Source organism: Labrus bergylta, chromosome 7, assembly GCF_963930695.1.
Source record: "Labrus bergylta chromosome 7, fLabBer1.1, whole genome shotgun sequence".
NCBI classification, from domain to species: domain Eukaryota; kingdom Metazoa; phylum Chordata; class Actinopteri; order Labriformes; family Labridae; genus Labrus; species Labrus bergylta.
In genome coordinates, this window is record NC_089201.1 from 12,920,894 (window position 1) to 12,938,467 (window position 17,574).

The following is a 17,574-nucleotide window of genomic DNA, read 5'->3' on the forward strand; positions in this document are numbered from 1 at the left end:
TTACAAGTGGGACACTGTAAAAACATTTATACATTCTAATACTCATGAACAGGCCTGGTGAAAAGATTTGACTGGGTGAAAGTTGAACATTATATTAACATGTAATAATTTTATCTGGACATTTTGTACCCCAACAGTTCCAGAGGAACTTATATAAAGCTTGAGAAATATTTTTTGGTAATTTCTTGTATATTTTGGTGTTCTGTGCCGAATCTGGAACCTAACCTGGTTGTTTTTCATCCATCAGAAATGCATGGAGACCAAAAACACCATCCTGGCTCGTCAGAAAGAAATGCAGATGTCCCTGGACAAAGTAAAACACCTGATTCGCCTCATCCAAGCCTTCAATTTCAACAAAGCTCTGGCAGAGACAGACGGTAAGGACATCAGTGCCAGAGTCCAGGACAGAGCTGAGAGTGCAGCCGGCTCTGAAACCGCGACAGGAGACAACTCTGCAGAAAAAATAAAAGATGGGATCTCTTCAGCCAGCAGCAACACCGATGAAAATGACAAACAGGAGGAGCACGGAGCCGCAGGGAACAACCCGACATCAGGAGCAACAGGAGGAGACACAGAGAGCCCTGCGCCGCTAGAAGACAGCGCAGTCCCAACAGCAGATAACAGTCCTGCTGTAGGGACGGAGGCTGGAGCCGGGGCAGGGGGTGGAGCTGTGGCGAGTGTTGGGGCAGGGGCAGGAGTCGGGGCAGGGACAGTGGGTGACACAGGGACTGGTCTCCAGGCGGAGGTTGTGGCCAAGCCTGACACTGAGACAGTTCCAGTTGTTGACATTCCCGCACCCTTAGTGGTTGCAACTGTTGCCACAACCAACGGTACGGCCGAACCTGCCTGTCCTGACCACAGCCCCACAGGAGGCTGCACCACCAACGCCACCACCAACTCTGAGAACAAGATAGCTGCCGTCAACCCTCCAGAGACAGCGGTGGAGAAGAAACAGGAGGAGATCACTGACAGTGACGGCAGCAACAACAACAGCAAAACCTCAGAACCCTCCCAGCATTCTTTGCCAGCTCTTGTCAGCAGTTTGGACAATAAAAAGTAATGCTTTGTCTCTTGACTTGCGGGAATTCAAACATATATATAAAAAAAGACTTGCTTGCACCGCACGGTGCCCTGAAGTTGCCAATCTGTATAAATGTTGTTTGTTTGCATTGTATTGTCAGACTGTGTCAATGGTAGATATACAGCCCAAGTCACATGACTCTGGGAAGAAGTAGGCTGCTCCGCCCACTGAGCTGGGACAGGAAGGCTTACGCACCAGTGTCATCATGCCAATTAGTGATAGACGTCAGTGGTGGGAATGCTCTAAGGGAGATTTAATTCATCATCACACCAGTGTGTGCCTGTTATAGTGGCCCCTGTGTTCTCATGTGGGGTGGGGAGATGGGTTCACATGGTACTAGGAAAACTGAGAACCAAACATCTGTCAGGGGTTACTTGTCTAAGAAGCAGTGTTGTGATAGAGTATGCATACTGAAAAGAGAGCCTGTTCAAACCCTCGTCCAAATGAACTTAATGTGAAACATCCTTGAACTTCTGCAATCCCATGACCCTAAACCCTACACCTTCACCCCAACCCCAACTTCCCCTCATCTTTAACCAACTGGGTCTGTCTCCATTCATCAGAAAAACCATACCTTTTCCTCTTGACCTGTTGTCATTAAACCCAAACTTTAATCACCCAATCCACCAAAGGTCCAACCCCAGTCCCAATGCCTTTTCCAGAAAGTGAGGTGAACCCTTCCTGTAATAGAGAGATAATGAAATGCAATGAATCCTAGAAATGGGTTTACCAGAGCACACTTTGGAGAGCCTCTCCTCGAGGACAATCATGGTGTAAATTTTCCATAATCTCAGGTTCAAGGACTTCATTTGGAGGATTCTTACTCCTTTAATCCAGTGTCTCCAACATCTTAATAACCAACAACTCAAACAATTTCAGCTGAAAATATTCTGTCTATCCATTAACAACAGCACCCTTTGATGGATGCCTTTGTACAAATGACCTTGATTTACAGATTAGACCATAACTTAAACTTTGTTCAACAGGACATCTGGTTTTATGGGCGTAAAGCCTTCCCCCAGAGACCAAACCTACATTTTCCAGTGTGCCAAAAATCCAATATGGCCTTCTGGAACTATAAAACTCTAATCCAATGACCTAAAGACGATCATCTCCCAGTCTACCAATGACCAAACACCCTGATCCACCAGCAATCCCAGTTAACATCAGACTGACCCTTCATTTGACAACATTAAACCATTGTCTGTAACATTCCATCAAACGACAACATTCCCTTCCTATGGACCAATAGCAGTAACCTTCCACCCGTGATGTAAACCCAAATGTACCTTCTCTAGTCCAGTTTAACTTCCCACTACAACAACATTCCCTTGCCTATGGACCAATAGCAACACTCTTCTACTCTTGACTTAAACCCAAACAAACTTTCTCCAATCAGTAAACAATCTAGTTCGACCTTCCTCTGGAACTCCAACAATTACACAAATGACCGATTACTTTTCCCTCTTCAGTTCACCAATGACCAAAAATCCCCCTACCAACCAACAGTCCTGGATAACGCCCTTCCCCTAACGCCCTTCCTTTCTGTTGTGCCCAATCTCAGACAGAAAAGCAATGAGTACTGGGTTCAGCAGGCATGCAGGAGGAACCAAACATACCTTCTCCATTCAGCAAACATTCCAGTTTGACCTCCCTGACTACTTTACGCCCTTCAACTCTACCAAATACCAAACGTCCTAAACAACCAGCAATCTCATTTTCCAATACATCAACCCCTAATTTGAAGCATCCGGTCACCTTTAAACCAATGTCTTTAATAAACCATCACACAACAATATCCCCCTTCCTATGGACCAGCAGCAGTACCCTTCCACTAGTGACTTAAACCCAAACGTACCTTCTCCAGTTTGACCTTTCTCTGGCAGCCCCACAACACTTGCTTAATTGATTGATTACTTTGACTTCTTCTAATTCACTCATGACCAAAAATCCCCCTACTTAACAACAGTCCTAGATAACTCCCTCCCCCCCACATCCTTACCTTCTGGTGTCCAGTTTGAGTGTAATGTTTAGCAGGTACAAAGGAAGAACCAAACATATCTTTGTCAGTCAGCAGAAAATCCAGTTTGACATTCCTCTAGAACCACAACAACAATTGGCCAATTGACTGATTAATTTACCCTCTTCCAGTTCCCCCATAACCAAACATCCCCCCCCAACCAACCAGTAGTCCTAGATAACGCCCCCTCACCCCTCCTCCTCCCCTTCCAGTTCCCCTAAGCTCAGGCAGAAAAGACGCTGAGCGTTGCGTTCAGCAGGTACGAAGGACGAGGTCGAACAGGCACGGTAGCCTAACAGATGTTTTCAGTGGTGTTGGTCAAGTGTAGTGATTGAGTTTTCATTCGTGAGTCAAGTGTGTCAACTGTGAGCACTAAATGTGAAGTTGCAATATTGCAATGTCAACACACACAACTATATCTGGGCTGTGTTTCTTTTTTATAGGAAAAGATATTCAGGTCTTCCTAGTCTTCAGAATAAGTGCTTTCTGTTCCTGAACCTGCTGGACTGGCATTAACAACACAAAAAGGAATCCTCTTTTTGAAGTGGTGATCTTTGCATTATGTACATTTTTTTTGTTGAATCCTGAACTGCCAAAATGATGTTGTATCCAAATTCAGCAGGGACAAGTCCACTTACTGTATTGAACGATCAAATCATTGGCGTTGTAAGATATAGATGCTACCATTTCAGAAATTGGAAGTTCCCAGATCGGGACAGGAGAGCTTATAAAACAATAACACTAGAGGAACTTTTATTTCCTTGAAATGGAGGGATTTGTCGTATGAACCTTCTCCTTCAGATGGATCTCAAAGGACAATACCACAAATCCTGAGATTAAAGCACAAGCTTGCTGCATTACAAAGAAGTGCTGGAGAGCTTTTTGTATGTTAATATGGAATTAAACAGAGTATGCATCTCTTTGTTGTGATGTGACTTATCCCCACATTGCCAATATTTTTCTAGGAGGGAACACAAACCTCTTTCTGACATTAAGGATCAAGTGTAGTTCATATTCTGGGGAGGGGGGGGGCATCCCCTCACAGTTAGCTTAGTGCATCTCTTTTCTTTCTGGAGCATGTCTGGGCTGAAATGTGATGCTGTTATTCGTCGGCTTGGTGGCTGTCAGTTGGGGTCTGTCTTCGTCTGGTGAACTGATCATGACTTCTGGCTTCTTGTTGGGTACGGGGCATTAACAAACTCTGGTCTGTTCATAAACGGTGCCTCTGTTCACGCTTTTTTTTTTGTACTTTTGTTTCTTTTTGCTTTATTGGAGCTTTTTTTTTTTTTGCTTGAACTTCAGCTGTCCAAACACGTATTCACCCCAGAGTAGCCTCGATGGTGTTCTAGTCTTTGAGCTGTCTCATGTACAATGTGATATTTAAAAGCTTTTAAATTTTGTATTTTTATCCGGTTAATTGATGAGGATGTCTTAAGCCATGCTCGCAGCATTTCCTTTAGGGTGTCTGTGTCCATTCCAGTCATAAATAACTAAACAAGGAAGTCATCCTCACGATCTCTGCAACGCGGTCAAAATGTTCGATTCTTCCATACTTATCGATGTCACATGTTTTAAAATGGTGCAATCCGTGTTATTGTAATGAACAATAGTGTCTAAAATTACCGAAGCTTTAAAAAAAAAAACCTGACATCTGTTCATTAAGACAGATGCGTAGGAGAGGAATGAACCCGTCAGAAATTGCAGGAAAGCTCCTGAACTTTGTCTAAATTGTTTTCAATGTTTTCTGTTTCAACTTATGAATGATATTTAGACATAGGGCAGGACCTTGCCTGCAATTTTTGATAAATGAAAACAGTAAATTAGCCAACATTGGGTCCCTAGGACTTCTGTATTTGTTCACATGGTATCGATGTTGTTTGATTTTTAACTAGAATCATACTTTAAAACTCTGGTTTGGTGACACCCCTATATTCCCTCTCCATGAAGATCAAATCTTGAGTTTTTAGTTAAGTATACCCACAAGTTGCCCTCGGGATGTGTTTTAATTAGGGCCCAACTGATGAGAGATTTGTGAAAATCTGATACCGATATATCAGCGGATAACTTTCTTCGCTCTATGTTCATTCTGTAGAGATGGATATAGATAAACATTTGTTGTGTTGATCCCTCAGTTGTCAAACACTTGTGGAACAGATTTTAATGAAGACAAGATGGTCACTCAACTGGAAAGTAACTGCTCATGTACGTGCATCACCGCTCGACACTCTGAAAAGTGATGATGCTTGTTGTAATCCATATAGCGCCCTCTGCTGTTGAAAGAAAAATAACTTCTAGTATAATACAATGAAACTCAAATGAAATGCTTTTTTGACTGGTGAACAAATCTAGAAATATCGGCTCATATCTGCATTAAAATGAGCAGATACCGATAGTCACTTCATCTGCTAATATCGGCCTATATTATTGGCTCGTTGACTAATCGGTCGGGCTCTAGTTTTTATACTTAAGGTGATCCTCGACAACAGTTTAACAAAGTTCTAATACTTCAAATTATTTTGTCTTTGACACCAAATACCTGCAGAAGGAATGACGTTCCCTCAGCCTCAGTCCCTGTTTAATGCTTGTTAGCTAATGCTAGCATGCTAACATGCTAGGATAAGACGATGAACATGGTGAACCTGTAACCCTGTGAAACATCAACATGTTAGCATCACCGATGGGAACATGTTAGCATGCCAGTGTGACCGTTAGCTGAGGTGAACAGAGCTGCTAGCATGGCTGTAGACTCTTAGCGTTGGCTCAGAGCTGCAGGTTTTGTTTTTGTGCACATGCCTGTCGGGGGTGAATACGTGTCCGGGCGACTGTAAAAGAAGCTGTTACAGGTGTCTTTTTTTTCATATCATGTGGACTCTTGTAACTGAATCAGCATATCTGAAACGACACGTACTTTCTGTTGACATCAGCTGTAAAAACTGCCTTCATTCAGAAGATCCCAGAAAAAGAAAGGAGAGAAGATCTGTGTAACATTTCCACGTGTTTGGCCACAGTGTTGTCTGAGAAATGTCGTTTGTTTCTAAAAAAGAGTTTAGCGAACACAGCCAGAAAAGACTGATTTCTAACGGAAAATGGCGACTGACGCGTCCCCGTCTCCTTACAGACTCCATTTATTGTGTTTTGTTCTTCTTCTTCTTCTGTCGACGTGTTCTCTCTCGGATAGAGCAGAGCAGTCATCCAGTTTTTCTTTGAACAAGCCCGTTCCAGACAAACTGGACCTTTCCCTCTGTACAGTAGGTACCTTGAGTGCCTTTCTTCAAACAGCAGATAATATTTGTCTCTTGACTTGCACTGTGACTTGTAGAACCTTACTAACCCTCCAGATGACCCTCTTAACACCTGAAACCCGAACCAGTCCCTCACCATCCCCACAGAGCCCCCCGACTCTCCGGAGCCCAAACCCCGGCCCCTCCCTTCACCTCAGGCTGCCAGTAGTCAATGCAAGTGGAAACTACATTTCATAATATGCCGTTTAGATTGACCAGATAGTGTTTTGTTGTTTATAGGAGTTGCCTTAAATGTGTTTTATTTTCCTTTTTAACGTGGTTAACTTTTGAATTAGGAAAAAAATAAAAAAATCGCTGCAGACGCTGGGGATGTTCAGAGGTCGTCTGGTGAGGAACTCGTCAACAAAGACGGATTGTTGTTGTTGATGAGGTCTCACTCGGTGTGACAGCCGGTCGTTTCGTGATGCACTTTTGGTTTGACCAGTATTATTATCAGAGAGGAAGAAGAGAAAGGGAGTCTCAGTCATGAACCCCACTCGGGAGCCGTTCTGTTGTTCCGTTGACTCGCTCATCGTCCCCTCCCTCTGTGCCGTGGTTCCCTTTTCTTCTTGTGTTTTTGGGAGGAGGGATGAGTTTGCAGAATCAGGTCTTGTGAGCCGGAGCCTGTGTGCATTAGGACTGAACAAACTAACCCGCACCCTGATGGGCCGACTTAGACCCAATTAGCAACTTCTGTCCACTCAGTCTGGTGGAGCGCATGCCTTCTTATGCAAATTTTTATACAAGATTTGTCAAACCTTTTTTAATATGCATTTGTTTTTTTTATGTTAAACTCAAGTCACCTTTTCTTTCCTCGCTGGCGTCCTAATGCCAAATGTGTGCAGTTTAGGCGTGCAACACGTTGGAAACACTTCTTCCTGACATGTTTTACGGACTCCGGTTTTTAATTAGGACTTGGCTAATGCACCGTGCTGAATGTTGGGATCCCAGCTGGGCTGTTAAGGACGCCAATCACGTCTTCATGTCTGTTGTTGATTTCTTCTTCTAGAGAAAAGTTTAGTCGAGCTCTAACAGTGAATTTATCCAAAGAACACTGCACATGTGCATTTCTGTTTTGGAAGCCTTTAATGTCGTCGGTGCATATCATTCGGGAGTTAGTTTCTGCGTCAGCATTGTGTGCATTCGCCGCGCTGGAAGACATCTTGTTGGTCTGCAGCTGTGTCGGAGACGTCTCGTATGCGTTCATCTTCAGCTCCCTGTGCGCAGGAATCATCCAGTTAGCTCGTCCCCTCCGACTCCTCTTTACGTTTTAAAGCGATCAAGTCATGATTGTGGCCTTCTAGTATTCTGTCGATACATGACATCAACCCGTCGTTACCGCTCACCATCCATCCATTCCGGACCCGACTGTACACCTGAAGCTTCTTACCTCATCCACAGCTGATTCCATTGGGGGAGGGAAGGGGGGGTGTTGAGTGCAAAAAAAAAAACAGAAAAGAAAAAGTAAAAGAAGTCTTTTTTTATCTTCCATTCGGTGAGATGCATTGTAGCGATATGAATAAAGAAAAAGTTCACCTGGTGTGCTGAATAATGTGTAAATTGGTAATTACACAATCTGAATATTTGTATAATTGTTTGTATTTTTTCATAATGATTTTGGAAAGGAATGTGTTTATTTTTTTGACTTCTGTTCCAGATGTGTCTTCTGTTGGCCTGACATTGTGACTGGTCTGGTGGGATTCTTACCTCTGTATTGAGCCTCTTCTGTGATGAATTCTTTGTATGCAGTGTTTAGGAAATACTGTAGGGAACATGGGGAGGAGTTGATATTAGGAGCATTTGATCAATTTGTATTTATTTATTTTATCATTTTGTTAATAAATTGTGAAAAGCAGCGTGTCTCGCTCCTTGGATTTATTGTTTTTCATTCATACATTCTGGGTAATTATTTTGTGAGCACAAGATACTTTTTTATTGTTTAGGACTTCAGGGGTGCCCAAGCTGACGGGAGCTCGGAGTAGAGACGCTGCTCCTTCACATTGAAAGGAGCCAGTTGATGTGGTGCAGGCATCTGATCAGGATCCTCCTGGACCCTCCCTCAGGAGGTCTTCCGGGCACATCCAACTGGGAGGAGACCCCGGGGTAGACCCAGAGCTCGCTGCAGGGATTATATATCCTGTCTGGCCCGGGACGACTCAGGATCCCCCAGGAGGAGCTGGAAAAGTTGCTTAGGAGAGGGACGTCTGGGATGACTTCTTTAGCATACTGCCACCGCGACCCAGCCCCCAGTAAGGGGGGCAGTAGCTCAGTCTGTAGGGACCTGGGTTGGGAACCAGAGGGTCACTGGTTCATGTCCCAGTGCAGACCAAATCTGGTAGCTGGAGTGGTGCCAGGGCACTTCCCAAGCACTGCCAAGGTGCCCTTGAGCAAAGCACTGAACACCCAACTTCTCTGGTGCACTCTCTGCCTAGCAGCTTGTAGCAGCCCCACTCTGACATCTCTCCATTGCATGTCCACAGGCCCTGTTTGTGCGTGCGTGTGATTTTGGCCTGGGTAAATCGAATTTCCCTCAGGTGTTAATAAAGGATATCAAAAAATAAAAAAAATAAAAAAATATAAGTGGGAGAAAAATGGGGGAAAAAAAACTTCAGGGGCATGTGTGCACAAGTTAACTATCTGGTTTCCTGGAGTAATCCTCTAACTAGATATATTTTTTTTTTTACTTTTGGGGACTTGGGGGGGCTCCTTAACTTCATGTACAGGGAAAGTTAAGGCTGTAAAGGGACCATCCCCCGACTGTGGAAATGCGATTTAAAAAAAAAAAAATGTGTGCGGTATCGAACCGAACTGAACCGCTTGGTGGAAACGAGATTTAATAATACATTTGTGCACACAAGATTAAACTTAATGAGAAAACTTTATTTATCCTACAGGGCAATTCGGTTCCACAGGCCACACAGACCATGCAAACATTTACAAACAAACAACAGATGGAGTTTATCAGAGACAACAAACAAATCAGTACTTGACCAAGATGAGCGCTGGCTCGCGGCCGCCCTCGTGAGGTCACTTTGGGCATGACATCCACAAGGGCCAGGCAAGATGAAAAGCAGTTTAACAAGAGTAATCAATACATATGTCAATAAAAACATAAACAAGATAACAAAGCCGTAGCTTCGTGTACATAAAAAGCTACAAAATGGGGCTGTAATCATGGCTGTAACGTTACATTTGGTTACGAGGTGTAATCCTACAACTCCCAGAATGCACTGGGCTCGTTTCCTGGCGAGGGCCCCGCTCCCATTGGACAGACTCGAGCACGGTTTCCGTAGTGTTTAGTAAATTCAAACTCCAGAGAGTCGTGTTTCTTGTTAGTTTGAAAGATTTACCGTGAGTTTCAAAAGAAAACGTTTAACGTGAAGGTGTGTTCACGATGGGCGCGTGCATGGTTCCTTTAAGAAGTCCACTTGGAAAGTCAACGCGGGAGTGAGTTATCACCGTCTGCCGAAGAATTTAGAGATCTGCAAACAGTGGCTGAGAGCTGTAAACAACCCGAAGTATGAAAAGGAGAGAGACCCGAGAAAGCTTCAAAACCTCCGAGTTTGTAGTCTACATTTCAGACCGGAAGACTACGAGGGGACCCACCTGAGACAAACTGCCGCCCCGTCTATTGGTGTCAACAAAGAACTGGAGTCTGTTTTAGATCCACGCATAGGGGCCAAACGGCGTCTCAAACAGGTAAGACCGTCTCGACATGAGTCCGCTTGAACCACTACGAATCAAACAAAATACTTTATGACCATAGACTGTAAATATTACGACGGCTTAAATAAGTTATCGCGACAGGTTGTTTCTCGCGGAGCAGAGTGGCGCAGCGGAAGCGTGCTGGGCCCATAACCCAGAGGTCGATGGATCGAAACCATCCTCTGCTAAATGTTTTCTTTTTCTTTTCGCTTTTATTTATTATGAACTAAAGTGATGCTCATTTAACATACTACGTCGAAACCAACATCATGAAAGGAGGGAAAGAGAGTTTAGAAAAAATAGCCAACGTGTTTTCAGATTTTTCTCAAAGCGGTGAGAAACCCGTTCACCCGACCTTTTTGTTTTTTTTTAATTATAGCGGTCAAGGCTCTTGGTTACTTCATCTTAAGCCCCTTTTCAACCGCAGCAACTTTCTCTAGGAGCTAGAGACCTTGAGGAACTATGTGTATTTCAACAGCAGGAACCAGAGTCTAAATGTATTTGTGGGGTAAAAGATCTATCCCTCAAAAAGACCCTGCTATTGGGGTATTACTTTCCAGAGGTACTGGGCAGGGCATGCGGCCCCTGCAGTCCTGAACGTCTCTGATTGGTCAGCAGGGTTTTAGATTACCCATCGTGTTTTAGGGCCCAGTTGTCCCATACCGTGCTTAAGGATGATTGCCCCCCTGGCCTGCTCTAACACTGCTCCAGGACTAAGTCCTGGAGCCTAACAGCATCAGGACGTCACCTGAACATTAAGGAAACATTGCTCATTGGTATCAATCAAACCAGCGACATCTCAGTTACATCACCAAATGAAGCCCTGAGTTGAGTCTGTACCGGTGATGTCACTTCCACTCATGTGTACTGTGGGAGATCAGCCATTACTGTTGGCGGTTGTCGCCCACACGCCCGTTCATTCTCTGCGTCTCTTTCTTTTCAGACAAACATGGAGGGGAGAAACTGCTGCGTGAAGAACTGCCGCAGATTCTCTCACGACCACCTGGGGAGGAAGATCCCAAACGGACTGACCTTCCACTGTTTCCCCTGCTGGAGGAAGAACGAAGGCAACGAGATTTCTGCTCTGACCATGAGGAGGCGGGCCGCCTGGGTGGCTGCGGTCGGACGAGGCAACATCACATTCAGCCACATCCCCACATCCATGAGAGTGTGCTCCCGACACTTTCACTCCGGTAAGTTTAAGCTGACCTCTGGTAACAGCAACACCTGCAGCTGTAAGTATACGTCACACATCTTCTTCTGAACCGCTCTGCTCTGTCGCCTCATCACCTGTCTGCAGGTAAACCCGCGTACGAGATGCTAGAGTCGGATCCGGACTGGGTGCCGTCTCTGGAGCTGGGTCACAATGAAGGAGATGACAGACACACCGAGCTGCTCCTCAAGCCCGAGAAGCCGAAGGGGGAAAAGAAACTCAAAAAGACGACGAAGAAGACGTCAGGCGTTTTCAGACCTCCTGAAGGAGGACCACAGCCAGCAGCTGTGCATCAGCATCCAGAAGGAGAAGGAAAAGGGGGTGGAGGAGGGCAAAGAGTGGGAGCAGGACAAAGAAAAAGAGTGAAAAGAGCAGGAGGAGGAGGAATAACAGCAGCAGCAGGAGGAGGAGGAGGAATAACAGCAGCAGCAGCAGGAGGAGGAGGAGAAGGAGGAATAACAGCAGCAGCAGGAGGAGGAGGAGAAGGAGGAATAACAGCAGCAGCAGGAGGAGGAGGAGGAATAACAGCAGCAGCAGGAGGAGGAGGAGGAGAAGGAGGAATAACAGCAGCAGCAGGAGGAGGAGGAGAAGGAGGAATAACAGCAGCAGCAGGAGGAGGAGGAGAAGGAGGAATAACAGCAAGAGGAGGAGGAATAACAACAGGAGGAGGAGGAATAACAGCAGCAGGAGGAATAACATCAGGAGAAGGAGAAGGAGGAATAACAGCAGCAGCAGGAGGAGGAGAAGGAGAAGGAGGAATAACAGCAGGAGGAGGAGGAGGAATAACATCTGCAGGAGGAGGAGGTGAGAACTACTCTTAAGAGAGCCAGAGGATGAAGGAGGGGTTTAAAAGAGAGAACTAAATACGACTTCATACTTTTATTAACTATAAACAAAATTCATATTCAAACATTTCATAATGTTTGTCTTTCTTTTCATGACACAAAAGCTCAAGTTAATAAAGTGACGTCTTACAAAACTGCAGACTCTTAAGAGCTGAAAGGTGCAGAAATGTAGAAACTATTAAAAGTCCACATTTGTTTGGAATTAAAAATACACACTAAAGAGGAAACATGACTAAATCATAACTTTAAAAAGGTGGATACATGAATTAGAGGGCAGGAAAGCTCACATATCCTCCTCCTCTTCAACAAGTTTAAATAAGTCTCAGAGCTCCTCAAAACATGTGTGTGAAGTTTCTTGTTCTAAATCCACTCTGATCCTGTATTTGATCATGTCTATAAACCCCTCTATTTCAGCCCTGCTCAGAACAGGCTGTTTCTGTGTCTGTACCTTTAAATGTAAATGAGCTGTGTTTGACCACGCCCCCTCTCTGGAAGGGCTTGGGTGTCTCGGGCTTTCTCGCTCCATGTCCTATTGTTTACAGTGAGAAGGCAGACTCAGAGGGCAGAACAAACACTTAGCTGTGGGAGTGTCACCCACCTGGGGGAGGGGTTATTGCCCTTTGTGATGTCATGAAGGGAAAATCTCCAAACGGCCTGTTTAAGCACACATTTTCTGAAAAGTGGAGCAGGAAAAAGAGCGAGAGGATGGACTTTTCATTAGGGGGTTTGTAGACGGACTAAAGACACATTAGAGTTAGGGCGCGGTCACACTGGTCATCTGTACCGTGCTGTACCCAAGCATGATTGCCCCCCGCTGTGCCATTCCCACGCTGGCCGGCACAGCCCGCGGTCACACTACACAGGACTATCCGTGCCTAAGCTACTTCACTGACATTGCTTATTTTAAGCCATTTTAGTCAGACACAGCAATAAATAAATAAAAAAATCAAATAGACACACGGCCGAGACCGTGCGTGAGTCCGCGTGGACGCCCACACATCAGAGAACAGCAGAGAACATGACAGATACTTTGTGTCTTATATTGTGTCATTTTAGTCAGATACAGCCATGAAACTCTGGATTTCTCCTTAATGAAGGTCAGCGTTGTGTACCTGCGTGCTTGTGCTCGTACATGAAGTGTACCGTGCCTGAGCACGATACACGGTCACACTGGTCAAACGAACTGGACTTCAGCGTTGGAGCGTGCTTGGGCACGGTACGGATGGCCAGTGTGACCGTGCCCTCAGAGGAACATGGTGAAGTGGATTTTAAGGGTCAATTCTTGTTATGTTTACTAAGAATTTTGAATTCTTAGCAGCTTCAGTTCAACTTGTGACAGAACTTTTTATTTCTGGACATTAACATGAAGTGTTTCTGTTGTGATCCAGGTCCTGTCCGGGCGGCGGTCTATTCCTGGAGAGAAGCCAAATCTCTGCTGCAGTCGATCCTGAAGCCTGAGCCGGACGTCAAACAGCGGCCTGCGGACGAGACGCATGAGGAAAAGGAGCTTCCTCCTAAAGAGGCCAGCTTTAGAGTAAGACTTGACCTGTTTTTTTTATTCATTCACTGAGTGTTGAGAGCCTTTACAGTTCGCAGCTGTGTCAGCATGTACAAGGATGCAGTGTCATGTTCTGTTGGCCGCTGTCAGGACGAAAACGTTCACCGTTCACACTAAACTGAGAGCAGCCTGCTGACCATCAGTTGGTGCATTCTGTGCAAGCACGAGAGGCAATAACACTCCACACCAGCAGGCGGCGACAGACGATTTCCAAATTGCAGCGTTTTTACCCTCGTTTTTCTGCTGAACGCGTTTGAATGACCTTGACTTGAGAAAACGTCTGAAGATGAGGAGGATTCTGTGCGTGTTCTCTTGACAGCTTCAAGTTTCAAACCTATCACAGGGCAACATTATAACTGGCCCGCTGGCCCAGATGAATGATTGATAGAGTCCGGGCCAGCTGACTGCACGTTCAGCTCGGGCCAGTTAAAATACTGCCTGAATTAAAATAGACTGTAACACGTTCTCAATTTCACAGCGCTTTCCTGTCATACCAGTGTTTTGTCAGTAATTAACCCTAACCCTCTATCACAGCCTCATATTAATATCAGTCAGATTAAGTAGACTCTTACAGTCACCAGCATGGTGAATAAACATGAGCTCATAAATATAAGAAAAATACAAAACATTTGCTTTAATTAGAGCTCAATTAATTAAATAAAAGTTGTAATTTACTTGTGCATCAGAATGGTTCAAGAGTAAATTGGTGACTGTTATTTTTCGAATCAAAAGTAATGTTCCTGGGCCAGCGGCTACAATGGTTGGGCCAGTGATTTTTGAAAACTAGTGGCCCAGAGGGCCACCGACAAATTTTACGTCATTTTTTATGTCAACCCCTGTATCAGGTGGCGTGCAGTAAAAACCAACATCCTGTTGACGATGCGAAAGGACCGACTTATTTTGAAATGTTTTTGCCAGTAACGCAAGTCTATGACCTTGATCAGGATCGAGTGAGGTTCTCTTTTTATTTCACCTACTGGCGAGAACACCCATTAAGAGCGTACTGACGTTCCTGGAACACAAATATTTGTGAGCCAGCTTGGAGAGTTTCAGGTCTGTAGCTACTCTGTGTCTCTCCACCAATCAGTGAGCTGCTGTCTGCAGAGAGACGAGTCTCCCTCATGTCAGTCTGCATCTCCTGAATCACGGCAACATTACGGTCTTCATTTACAGAGGTCAAGAGGTCATGCAATGTTCGAGTCGCGCTGATGGTGCCCTCTGCTGGATCAAACTGTGAACTTTAACAGACAGCCTGATGTGCTGATGGACTGTATGTTTCCAACTTTTAGTTAAAAAAACGGTACTAAAAGAGCGTCTTACACCGGAATTTACGGTTCTTCTGACTCGAGTTAGACTTCACCTGAAACAGATGAGAAACTCTTTTCTGATTGTTCTGCCGTCTTGTAAATAATGAGCAGGTTCACAGGGAGAGTAGAGTATCTTTCATCATAAACAATCTTTGTTTGAGTCCCAACAGCAGCTGCAGAAAACGTTCCTGTTGTTTTCCGACCCGATCATTACCTGGTTATTGTAGCTGAATAAAAACAAATGATGGTGTCTTGTGTTAAAACTCTTTCAGGACTTCTTTAGAGAGTCTCTCAGGGCGTCTCTGGAGGGATCCAGCAGGTCCTGGACTCTCCTAAATCAGCAGACCATCAGTCTCAGACCTTTACCTGAGAAGGAAAGCAGTTCGGAGTCCTGTATGAGCTGTGAGCGTCTGCAGAGGAGCGTCACGGTGCTGCAGGAGGAGCTGACTCGGCACACAGCAGTACAGGTTGACTCGGAGCTCCCAAAAGTCTTAAATACGACTCCAACCCTCCAACCAGACCAGGTCTCACAGAGTCCTGAGACGGCCCACATAGAGGAGGAAGTGCCTGACTGTGAGTGTCCTTCTCTGTCTGCTCTAAATAACAAAAAGGGACAGTTCAACATTTCTCCTCTGAGAGACACTTGAGAACTAATTGTGATTATTTCTTGGTATTATTCTACTGAAAACTCAAAACAAACATCTTAAAACAGATGTGTGGTCTTTCTCCTTTAGGGGCGGAGCCTTTCGAAGGAGATAACGAAGGTGATGAAGTCGTCGAGTCGCCCTCTGACAAGGTTTCCGTCTCGGCGAAGTTGAAGCTCCGGAAGGCCCCTCGCTTCCAGAAGATCTGGCTCCAAAAGTTCTGGTTCCTCCGATACTCTCCGACGCTCAAAGTCATGTGGTGCTACGTTTGCCGCCTCCACAGCGACAAGAAACACGGGGCCTGGGGCATGATCAGAGGCTCAAGGCTCTTCAAGCTGGACAACATCAAGAAGCACAACTCCAGCATCAACCACCGGAACAACATGGAGCTCCACATGACGCAGCTGTGCAGCGTGTAGGACCTGTTCACACATCAGCCCCTGGATGATCATCAGTCTGATACGTTACCTCGTCAGGAACTCACGCTGGACCCTGATTCATGAGAGCGACCCATCCAGATACTTTGCCCAAACGATGCCGGCCCTGCCCCTTTCAGGGTGAAATCATTCCATCTGAATGAATGGCGGTTAATGGAAAAGTTGGGGTCTTTACCGATTTAAAGTCTTAGAAAATGAAAACCGTACTTTAAAACGGCAAGTATCAGCCTAAATCTGATGACCAGTGATGTAAACATTTAAAATATGACATTTCTGAATAGAGATCGGCATCATAACGGTATAAAATTATCCATGTATGTGAGTGTCTGTTCAATCTCTCTCCGTCAAACTGCTCAAAGGAGTCATCAGAGGAGTCATAAAGTGACTTTAAACACCTGATGAGTAATTATTAACCGTGTTACCCAAGAGGGATCTTTATTTTTAAATAATATTTATTTGTAATAGTTTCTAACCGTGTTCATAGCTGTAATGGAGTGGTTACAGATGTGTGTGTGACCGGAAGTCACACACACACCCATTCTAAAAAGCCAGAGATTAACATGTTTACAGCCTGGTTCAAAACACCAAATAGGTCTGATTAGCTCATATCTCGATCGACACACACTGTATGGGGGGGGGGTGAATGTTTTGATGACTCATCAGTTTTGATTTGATGAAGGATAAGAGTTATTCACAATAAGGCGTGTAGCTGACCTGATTGACAGGTGGGCGCGGTGTAACGGTTTGTCAGGAGTCTTAAAACCCGCCTCAGCTCCAACTCTCAGTCTGTCGTTAGGTTGAGTGAAAGTTAGACTGAGACAGCATTTCCAGCATGGAGACCGCCATTGATGGGACTCCAGCGCCCCCTTCAGGAACAGACGGAGGACGTCACTCAGGCTTCAAACATTCATAGTTGACTGACTCTTACCACTGAGCCACAGCTGCACTAAAAGTAGCGCAAATAGAGAGTAAATATTAGTGATTGTGTCGGTATCACTGTAGGCGTCTGCTGCTCTTTAAACATAAACATGAACAAACCTTTGTATCTGTTTATTAGGTTTAACATGTTCACTCAGTGATGAAGTCCAAACATGGACAAAACCTTTTCTTACAATAAATTATTATATTAAATACTTTGATGGTTTTTATGCGGTTGTATTCTTGTGTGTTGATTTCTTTTGTGCTACCATTATTTTGATTCACCTGTAATGTTATATTCTTTAAAAGGTCACATATTCTGTAAAATCCATTTCACCATGTTTCTCTAATATGTATCTAGTTTGTCTACAAACCCCCAATGATGAGAAAAGTCCATCTTCTCCGTCTTTTGCCTGCTCCACTTTTCAGAAAATGTGTGCTCAAACAGGCCGTTTGGAGATTTTCCCTTCATTACATCACAAAGGGCAGTAACCCCTCCCCCAGGTGGGTGACACTCCCACAGCTAGGTGTTTGTTCTGCCCTCTGAGTCTGCCTTCTCACCATA

The 17,574-nt window shown here is 44.8% G+C and overlaps 2 protein-coding genes across 5 annotated transcripts in view; both read left to right on the forward strand.

Moving 5' to 3' along the window:
• phf21ab (PHD finger protein 21Ab) overlaps nucleotides 1–8,237 on the forward strand; it is a 30,516-nt gene extending 22,279 nt beyond the window's left edge. For all 4 annotated transcript variants that reach the window (XM_065956787.1, XM_065956786.1, XM_020648863.3 and 1 more), the window contains one exon: nucleotides 248–8,237. In XM_065956787.1, coding sequence (XP_065812859.1) covers nucleotides 248–1,060 — 813 coding nt within the window. In that variant the 3' untranslated portion in view covers nucleotides 1,061–8,237. The remainder of the gene's footprint in view (nucleotides 1–247) is intronic.
• An 839-nt stretch (nucleotides 8,238–9,076) lies between these two features.
• LOC136179720 (uncharacterized) lies at nucleotides 9,077–17,227 on the forward strand. Its single transcript, XM_065957198.1, has 6 exons — nucleotides 9,077–10,081; nucleotides 11,031–11,280; nucleotides 11,388–12,104; nucleotides 13,534–13,679; nucleotides 15,283–15,583; nucleotides 15,745–17,227. The coding sequence occupies exons 2-6, from the start codon at nucleotides 11,037–11,039 to the stop codon at nucleotides 16,071–16,073; spliced, it is 1,737 nt and encodes a 578-aa protein (XP_065813270.1). The 5' UTR covers nucleotides 9,077–10,081; nucleotides 11,031–11,036; the 3' UTR covers nucleotides 16,074–17,227.
• The last annotated feature ends 347 nt before the right edge of the window (nucleotides 17,228–17,574 follow it).